Raw genomic sequence first — 9,528 nt, forward strand, 5'->3', positions numbered from 1 at the left:
GGGTCTTTTAAGCCATACTAAGAACTTTGGCTTTTACTCTAAATAAAAAAAGTGGTCTCTTATATATTAAAAAGGGAGATATCTTGATTGAATCCTACTTTTGTTGGTTGTATTTTTTGATAAGTTCGAAAAGTTTGGATCAGAGAAATGACTGTGACTTGATGTGCTATTTATAGAACCACTTTGGCTTTTGAGGAGAGTAGAGGAAGGGCAAACGCAGAGGGAAAGAAATCAGGTGTTACAGGAATCCAGGTGGGAGATGATAGTGGTGGTGGCAGTAGCAGTCCTGAGAAATGATTGGTTCTACATTTTCAAGTAAGCTGATAGGATTTGTTGATGGACTGAATGTGAGTTGTGAAGGAAAGAGGTCAAGGATGACACCATGGTTTGGGGGCTGAGCAATGGGAATAGAGTTGCCACTGGTCTCCAGGAGGACAATTAAGAGTCAACTTTTGTCAGTTATTGAGATGTTTATTGTATATTGAGATAGAGATGATGAGTATGCTTGAGCTTCAGAAGAGATGAGTGATGAGATTATATTTGGGAGTCATCAGCATATAAATATTCAAGGCCATGAGACTGGATGAGGTCACCAAGACAGTCAGTGTAGATAGAGAAGAGGTCCAAGGACTGAGCTGTTAAGAGTTAGAAGAAAATTTTGTAATGAAGTGGATGGGTAAAAAGAATCATCTCTTCTATTTCAGAGACAGAAATTAAAAAAACCCATTTAGGGTACCAGAACAAACTACCAATGGCCAATTACTAACTCAGATCACCTATGATTAGCCCACAGACATTCTGAGACATTCACAGAAAGAAAATTCCTACTATAAGAGAAACCTTCTGACACACACTAAACTTCATGGGGAGGTGGGAAGGAAATTGGGTAAGGGCATCCTTGAAACATGTTCTAGTGAGTCTCTTCATTTGATACCTCCACTGGCGGACCCCTGTATGGCTGATGAAATGTGAACTACTAATGGCAACACAAGGTGGTTAGCCTAAAGCTTGAAGCAACGCCATGGCTCCACTGCCATGAATACTAATAGCTGAAGAAAATTTCTATAGGGTAAGGATTTATTGAACATACAACAAGGTGGCATTAAAGGGATTGTATTAGGTTTTGATATTTCATAAAAAATTATCACAGACTTAGTGGTTTAAAACAACACTCATTTATTATCTCACAGTTTCTGCAGGTCAGAAGTCCAGGCACACCTTAGCTGGATGGGTTCTCTTCTCAGGGTCTCAAAAGGCTAAAATCAGTGTCGTCCAGGCTCATCAGAAGCCTTCACTAGGGAAGGATCTATTTCTAAGCTCCTTCATGTTGTTAGCAAAATTCATTTCCTTGCAGATACATAATTCACAGAAGTTTGCTTCTTCAAAGTCAGAAATGAAAAGAAAGAGTCTCCCATGCCTCCAGCCTCTCCTCAGAGAAGGCCTAGGCTCTCTTCTAAAGGGCTCACCTTATTAGGTCAGGCCTACTTAGCATAATCTCCCTCCTGATTAATTCAAAATCTGTAAAATCCCTTCACCTGTAAAATCCTTTCACCTCTGCCATAGAATGTAATATAACTGTGGATGTGATAGCCCAACTTAATTGCCATATTCTATTGGTTAGAAGCAGGCATGGGTTCTGCCACCCACAAGGGAAGAGGATTATACAAGCTTAACATCAGAGGTTAGAGATCATTGAGGCCGTCTTAGAATTTGCCTACCACAGTAATGGTTCAAGTAAACATTTATGTTAAATTCAAATAGAAATATTCATCCTAAGAAATGACGCTTTTTTAGGTGACAATAAATCTTGCTTGAATGATCTTTCTGCGGAAAATAGTGAGGACAATTCAGAGCCTGATTTTAGAAACTAATTTCACCAGATTTACTGAAAAAATACATCAGGAATCTTTTATGACTTTCAATAACAAAATATAATAACTTTTAAGTAGGTAGTAAATACATCTGTCATAGTCTAATTTCCAAATATAACCATTTGGCATCCTTACATCTATGACTATAAGGTCATTCCAGTCCTGTGTAATTGAAATACTTGGAGCTACCTGGGGTAGTTTACAAAACGATTTTACATATTGGAGTTTATATATATTTCTATATTGATCTAGGGAAATTTCTCTGATTTATCATTGGATGCCTTCCTCCAGGACCAACAAGCATTTATAAAATATATCATCTCTGATCATCCTAATATAACTGTAGCTAAATGCAGCTTCTACTCCCAGCTAGGACGACCAACTCTGCAGATAATCAGAGACTCAGCAATGAGGCAAAATGATGTAACCTATCTGAGTCAGAAAGTATACAAACGAATATTGTTGAATACTGGAAGACTAGTCTTATCTCACAGAGACTACAACCACCATACTTAAACAAATCACTTTTCCATGAGGCCAAATATAGCATGCAGTATAGTTTTTGAGTGAGGGGCTAGGCCTATATTAAAAAGTAACCATTCTATATCACATTTTTACTGCATATAGTTGACTTGGGTGGGGCATTAGTAGGGCTGTGGTTCATTTGAATCGCTATAAACAATACATGGAGTTCTACTGTCCTACAGTTTCTGTTCAGATGACTAAAGTCATGGGACTTTCAGCATAGCTAGCTGATGACAGTGCATACTATTTTGTCCCAAAATCTAGTTCAAGCATGGACATACTAATTAGACGGTAAGCTCTTTAAAGGCAAAGGATCAGGAATTGTACAGTTCCTGGTATATATAGTAGGACATCAGAGAAGTTGTTTTGGACTAAAGTTAAATGTGGAATATCCTGGAATTTATGCAACGTACAGGAATGCAGGATTCTGAAGTCTTTTTGTTTAACTCTCAGATTCTATTCAACTCAATAAACATTGACTACGCTTCTACTAAAAGCAGAAATTGTGCTAGGTAGGTATTGAGAACACCCAGTTGATGAAGTCACAGTCCTTGCTGTCAAGAAACTCATACGATTTCCTAATTCTTTGTCAGCTTGCTGTGATCACACTTTCTTTTAAAGAACCTCTAAGAAATGCCTTGTGGATAGAACCTTGGAGTTTCATAGAACACAGTTCAACAATCTCTAAATTATGACTCAGGCCAGACTGTGTAATTCAGGTTTTGTTTGCAAAACTGAAAGTGCTTCAGCACTTACCTAAATTTCAAGTTTAAGGAATTTTTTAAACAAAGACATTACATGTTAGGATTTAAGGTACAAATATATAAGCACCCTCAGATAAATTATGCATTAGCCACCACCATTCCTTTACTCAAACATTATACCTTGCTGACAACGCAGTTAGAGATTAAGTGCAAAATGGCAGCTCAAATAAATGAGCCAGACCAACCTATCACTTTTCTTTTCCACTGAATTAAGATCAAGAGAGCTAGAGAATATTTTGTCTAGAATGATACAAACATACGGGTGCAAAAACTCCCATGTACCTTTGCAAAAAATATCTTTGACGATACAGTGACCTTAATAATGCAAGCACTATTTTAAATGCAAGCATATGGAGGGTATTTTCACCACTTTTGGTGACTTCAGGAGGTTTAAGACATATTTTTGCATCTATTGCATGAACTCATAAAACAAAGGAAAGAACTTTCAACCTATTTAGTGAAAGTCTGTACATTAAAGTTTGCTTTTCAAAAATGTGTCACTACTCCTTGCTTTCCACCCACAGGTTGTGATTACCTCAAAGGAGAAATTTTAGCATATGACTAAAAGGTCCTATAGCTGCAGTTTCATGATTCAGCACCGAACATCAATAATTCACAGTGAGATCACAGGCTCTCTGTGGAAGGTAGTGACATACTTGCCTTATGAAAGGAAGCTTAGGGCATATTGAGAGCATTTTGAATTTAGATTTGTGGCTTGTGTGGGTGTCAGACATTTGTCTCTTGTGAGGGTGCAGAAGGATCCTCTCTGAGAAAGGTGAATTTGGGTTATAAAGCTAGAAAACATACATGTGGTAACCAGTTCCTCCTGAGCATAGTTTTCCAGAGTTACCCTGGGCAGGTGGGAACCTTTTCTGTTTTCTGTGGAAAAGATTCCAACTTGGTTCCCTGCCACGACCAACACAAATGTGTTGATTTTTCTTTTTTGAGCTTCCAACCCTTGCAACCTTCCAAAAATAAATTAAGCCAGCCATCAGGGCACCGAAATAATACTACTAATAAGCAGCTTTGCCTAGACTTACATAAACAACACTTCTGAGGTAAACTTTGCCCCAGAGGTCTGGACACACTCTTTTTATGCAACCTGCTTACTAATAATTACTAGACTTGGGTGCATTAACCCGAAAATAGATTTTAATAGCAACCCCTAAAAACAAAAGACATGAAACCACAATAAAAAAAAATGTGCACCAACTAGAAAAAACACTTGGCAGCCTGCTCCAGCCCAAACTGAAGACATCTCTCCTCCTTTTTCCTTACCACTGCAAAGAGCTCCAGTCCTGCGGACCCCGCCAACAGGATTAGAGAGCCCCTTGATACCCCGCCTTTCCCTATCGCTGCCCCGCCCCCGCACCCTAAACTCGCCTTCAACGTAGCTCCTCCCCCTTCCGCTCCTCTCAGCCTTGTCCCACGAGCTGGGGTCAAATTGTTGGAGCAGGCTGATTTGCATAGCCCAATGGCTGAACGTATGCAAATGAAGCGGGAGGTGGTTGGCTGGGGGTTTGGCAGGATAACTCCCACGAGCTGGGCCTTTGTCCTTCAGTGGCTGTGAAGCAGCTGCGGTCTTGGTGTCGCTTCTCTAGGCGAGGCGAGCGGCTAAGAGCGAGCGAGCGAACCGGGCGGCAGGGGCGGACCGCGCGGCGGCGGCGGCGGCGGCGGTGGCGGCAGGCGCAGGAGAAGCCTGTGAAGGAGTTCCGAGAGCAGGCGCCCGCGTGTTCACAGTGGCAGGAGCAGCCCAGACGCCGCTCTCTCTCTGTGGGGGACCTGCAGTTGCAATATGACTTTGGAGGAATTCTCGGCTGGAGAGCAAAAGACCGAAAGGTAAGGTGGCTGCGCCCACCCTAGTGCAGGCAGGCGGTGGAAGGTTTGCAGGGCAGCAAACGGGTAAAAGTTTTCAGAGCGCATCTTCCGCCTTTCTCCCTCGGGGCCCCTCCAAGGGGCTCCCGGAGACGGAAAAAGCGTGCCCCCCCCCACCACCCAGCCGAGCCCCTCCGGGCCCTTGCAAAGGGCAGAAGCGACCCTTCCTTGTGCGGCTCCTGCGGCTGGCAGCCTGTAGCTGCGCCCAGCCCCGGGGACTGGCAGTGCGCTCGGGGGAGGGTGGCGGGTGGCATTCTCGGGGATTCTCACAGGACTCCTGGCCTCGGGGTCAAGAGGGCTGACGGGGCCAGGGGAGCCCCGGGTTTGCAGAAAGCTGAAGTACACTGTAAGGGAGGGAGTCCCGGTGCAGGGCGAGGGGGCGTCGATGGCCCTGAGGGACCCAGGCTGACAGAACCCCTTGCTCTGTCCGGCGTGTAGGATGGACAAGGTGGGGGATGCCCTCGAGGAAGTGCTAAGCAAAGCCCTGAGTCAGCGCACCATCACGGTCGGGGTGTATGAGGCGGCCAAACTGCTCAACGTGTAAGTGGGGCCCTCGCGTGTCCCTCGCGTGTCCCTCGCGTCACCCCTTCCCACCTCAGCCCGGGAGGTCGCCCAGGCGGGGCACCCTTCGAGCTGCAGCGCCGCTTCCTGCTGCTTTACATCTGCCGGCGGCCGCCTGCCCCAGGGGGATCCAGCGGGTCGCGCCCCCGGGGACCCGGGCGGGTGTCACTGGCGCCTGCGCCGGCCAGCGGTGCCTCGGTGCTCACTCGCCTTGCTGGCATCCCGCAGTGACCCGGATAACGTAGTGCTGTGCCTGCTGGCCGCGGACGAGGACGACGACAGGGATGTGGCTCTGCAGATCCACTTCACCCTGATCCAGGCGTTCTGCTGTGAAAACGACATCAACATCCTGCGCGTCAGCAACCCGGGCCGGCTGGCGGAGCTCCTGCTCCTAGAGACCGACGCGAACCCGGCGGCGAGCGAGGGGGCAGAGCAGCCTCCAGACCTACACTGCGTGTTGGTGACGGTAAGGGAGAAGGGAACTGCGGTCCCGTCAGGGTTAGAGTCCTGGAAGCAAGTGAACCAGGGCTGAGAGTCGCCTGACTGCAGTCCGGAATAGGTGGAGGTCAAGAGCGTGGTTGCCTTTCTTTGCTCCATTAGACTGTGGCTGGACTTTCAGCCGAGATGTGTTAGTTTCATCATCAGGATTTTCTCTGGTACAGAACATGTCTAAGCACGTTGGAGGCTGCCAGCAGCGGAAGAGATCCTTGTGAGTCAGCACTGTCAGCCCAACTACTCCCTACCTACATCTGTACTACCTCCCGTGACTAATTCCTTTAACAGGGCAGATTAGATAAAGCCAAATAAATTCCTGGCTCACCCTCATTAAAGAGTCAGCTTCATTCTCTGCCAGTCAAAGCTAAAAATAGAAATGGTGTAGGAGACAGACCTCATTAATTCCCTAGAAATACATTAAGAGAGGATAGAGTGGAAATTTTTTCTTTGCAATCTTGCCTTTTTTTTTTTAGTGGAATTTTTTTTTTTTCCTGATTAAAAACCTATGGTAGGTAAATAACTTGTGGTTGCAAGGCAAATTTAATAGCTTTGTCTTTTACATTTTACTACTTTTGGCTGGTTTATTTAAGTGGCAGCCTACACCTGAAAAATTCTTACTTTGTCTTTTGAGAGAATAACAGGTGGCAATTCTAGTTAACTGCTATGCAGCCCTTATTGTATGCACAGCATGAAAATATTTCTTAATGCTGATTCACTCAGGTCTTTGCCGCAGTACAAGTTTGGTAGGACAAATCTCTTACGCAAAATTGAATATTGTCATGCAAACATATGTATTTGGATCAGTGGGTTTCATGAATTTAGACTTTGCAGAGTATAGTATAGAATTACCCATAATGATTTTACGGGAAACCAAACTACCTAGAAATTTTATTTTTTATAGTTGTAACTGGTCTTCATGTCACACAGCCAAAGTATAAAATGTTCAAGTGTCCCTCAAAAGTAGGGTAATTATTAGCACATGCGGATTTTTTTTTTTTAATACTAATTGTTTTTCTAAATTTATTTCTAGAATCCACATTCATCACAATGGAAGGATCCCGCCTTAAGTCAACTTATTTGTTTTTGCCGGGAAAGTCGCTACATGGATCAGTGGGTTCCAGTGATTAATCTCCCTGAACGGTGATGGCATCTGAATGAAAATAACTGAACCAAATTGCACTGAAGTTTTGAAATACCTTTGTAGTTACTCAAGCAGTTACTCCCTACACTGATGCAAGGATTACAGAAACTGATGTCAAGGGGCTGAGTTCAACTACATGCTCTGGGGGCCCGGAGATAGATGACTTTGCAGGTGGAGAGAGGTGAAAATGAAGAAGGAAACTGTGTTGAAACAGAAATACAAGTCAAAAGGAACAAAAATTACAAAGAACCACGCAGGAAGGAAAACAAACTATGTATTAATTTAGGATGGTTGAGTTACATTTAATTAAACCAAATATGCTTTGTTAAGTTTAAATATGCAGCAGTAGTTTGGGATTTTGGTTTATATGCCCTCAAGTAAAAGAAAACAAAGGGTTAGTCATATTTTAAAACCATATTTTATTGTATTTTGATGATATTAAATTCTCAAAAGTTTTATTATAAATTGTACTAAGTTATTTTATGACATGAAAAGTTATTTATGCTATAAATTTTTTGAAACAATACCTACAATAAACTGGTATGGAATAATTGCATCTTTTTTAAATGTGTGCTTTCGTTTCTTTTACCTTGGACTTTATTTTAAACAAGTTTTTTTTTAATATGGAAAAATTAAAACTTTTGAAATCATTTATAGTATGTGTGTGTACATATGCATGTATAAATGCTTTTTCTACTTTTAAACATTTGGGCTAGACATGGCATAATTTTATTTTTTACTCTATTCAACAGACATTTTACTGATGACCTATTCTAAACTATGTCCGAAGTCAAAAACAAAGGCGATTTAAGAGGACTTGGTTACAGTTGAGGAAAAGAAGTATTAGAGATTGAACTTTGCAAATCTGAATAATTAGTTCAAAGATTTTAGTGCTACAATAAAGATTATATGCAAAGTGCCAAGGAAAAAAGAAGAGGGAGTAATCAAAGTTACCTGCAAGACAAATGAAGTTTTTACTGGGCAAGGTCATTTTAGATGGGTCTTAAAACATGAGTTTCATTTACCCAGCTAGAGAGAGGAAAAGGACATTGCCAGCAGAGACACTATTTGTGCCAATGTGTGGAGGCCTGAAAGACCAAAACCTGTCCAGGGAACAAAGGGTGATTTCTGCATGTGCCTCTTGTGAAGAAAGATAGGGAGAGAAGGTTGAAAAGGTGGGTGGGGATTAGACCTGACAACGAAGGGCATTCTGTGTCACCCTTAGGCATTTGGGCTTCTTGTAAAGTTCAGCAGTCAGTACAGGCCTTCACGCAGGGAGTGACGTGGAGTGACGTGATCAGTGTTCTAGGAAGATAACGCTGGGGACTGTCAAACACAAGTTATTGGCCGCCTTAGGTAAGGAGGCCAACTAGGAAGTGACATGACAGTCCAAGGCTGTGCATCTTACAGAACCATACTTAGGGATCAAACAGGAAAGCATTCTGGCAAAGATTTTTGGTGTCCCTATTCTCTTTTCAGAGCTGTGTGCCTTACAGTTGAATGATTCTGCTATGGTTCTGAGGGGTCTGGTTAAATTATATCAGATGGGAGAGATGGAAGAAAAGAGCAAAAGAAATAAAAGCCTTCATTCAGCAGGACAATCATCTTTTAGTTGGAACAGTCACTTGATAACTGGAACAACCTCATGTAAATTTAGCCAAAGAAAGCAAAAATGCTTACTGAGAGAAAACCTAACATAGCTTTAGTCCACAGGATTTTTGCCAGCTCCTCAAACCATACCCTCCCATGGCTCCCCTGCCATCTGTCTTTCATCCTTGTCATGCCTACATGCAATCAGAAAAATATAGAAATCAGGAGAGAAAAAAACTAACTAAAAGCCCAAGATTCTGCATATTTTATGAATAAGAAGCCCATGAGCCCTTCACCTTGCAATTAAGTTCCTGATTTTTTACATCTGTGAAAAATGTGAGTTTTGGGCAGTTTGGGCTTGTATTTTATGTAAGCCAGTAGGCAATCTAAAATGTAACTGATATTTAATATTTGTTTCTTATATTACCAAAAGATTGAGAGTAGTGAGTTTTAAAAAGTAGATTTTTTTTTTTACTTTCCCACTGAAGTGAGGATTTTTAATTCTTTTCCCCAATTATTTAATTTAAACCCCCCTGCAAAGATGAGTGAATTAAACTAGGAAAGCAGAAGTGAGAGAAGCAGCATTGCTTGGTGGATCAGCCAATATTAGTCTCTTCGCATCTGTTTTTCCTCATGGTGTGTAACAGGTTCTCAATATAGTGTGACTATTACTAAAATCCAGGTGAACTGGGAACAGGGAAACTTT

At 42.5% G+C, this 9,528-nt stretch overlaps 1 protein-coding gene across 1 annotated transcript; it reads left to right on the forward strand.

Moving 5' to 3' along the window:
• Window positions 1-4,710: 4,710 nt before the first annotated feature.
• Window positions 4,711-7,793, forward strand: GADD45A (growth arrest and DNA damage inducible alpha). The gene is made up of 4 exons (XM_016164541.2): window positions 4,711-4,999; window positions 5,474-5,575; window positions 5,825-6,062; window positions 7,122-7,793. The coding sequence occupies exons 1-4, from the start codon at window positions 4,956-4,958 to the stop codon at window positions 7,233-7,235; spliced, it is 498 nt and encodes a 165-aa protein (XP_016020027.1). The 5' UTR covers window positions 4,711-4,955; the 3' UTR covers window positions 7,236-7,793.
• Window positions 7,794-9,528: the final 1,735 nt, after the last annotated feature.

Source organism: Rousettus aegyptiacus, unplaced genomic scaffold (genome assembly GCF_014176215.1).
Source record: "Rousettus aegyptiacus isolate mRouAeg1 unplaced genomic scaffold, mRouAeg1.p scaffold_m13_p_1, whole genome shotgun sequence".
Classification (NCBI taxonomy): Eukaryota; Metazoa; Chordata; class Mammalia; order Chiroptera; family Pteropodidae; genus Rousettus; species Rousettus aegyptiacus.

Coding starts and splice junctions, on each gene's coding strand:
- GADD45A (XM_016164541.2), top strand. CDS start 4,956: ATGACTTTGGAGGAATTCTCGGCTGGAGAGCAAAAGACCGAAAG. Junction 5,000..5,473: donor GGAGAGCAAAAGACCGAAAG/GTAAGGTGGCTG, acceptor TCCGGCGTGTAG/GATGGACAAGGTGGGGGATG. Junction 6,063..7,121: donor TACACTGCGTGTTGGTGACG/GTAAGGGAGAAG, acceptor ATTTATTTCTAG/AATCCACATTCATCACAATG.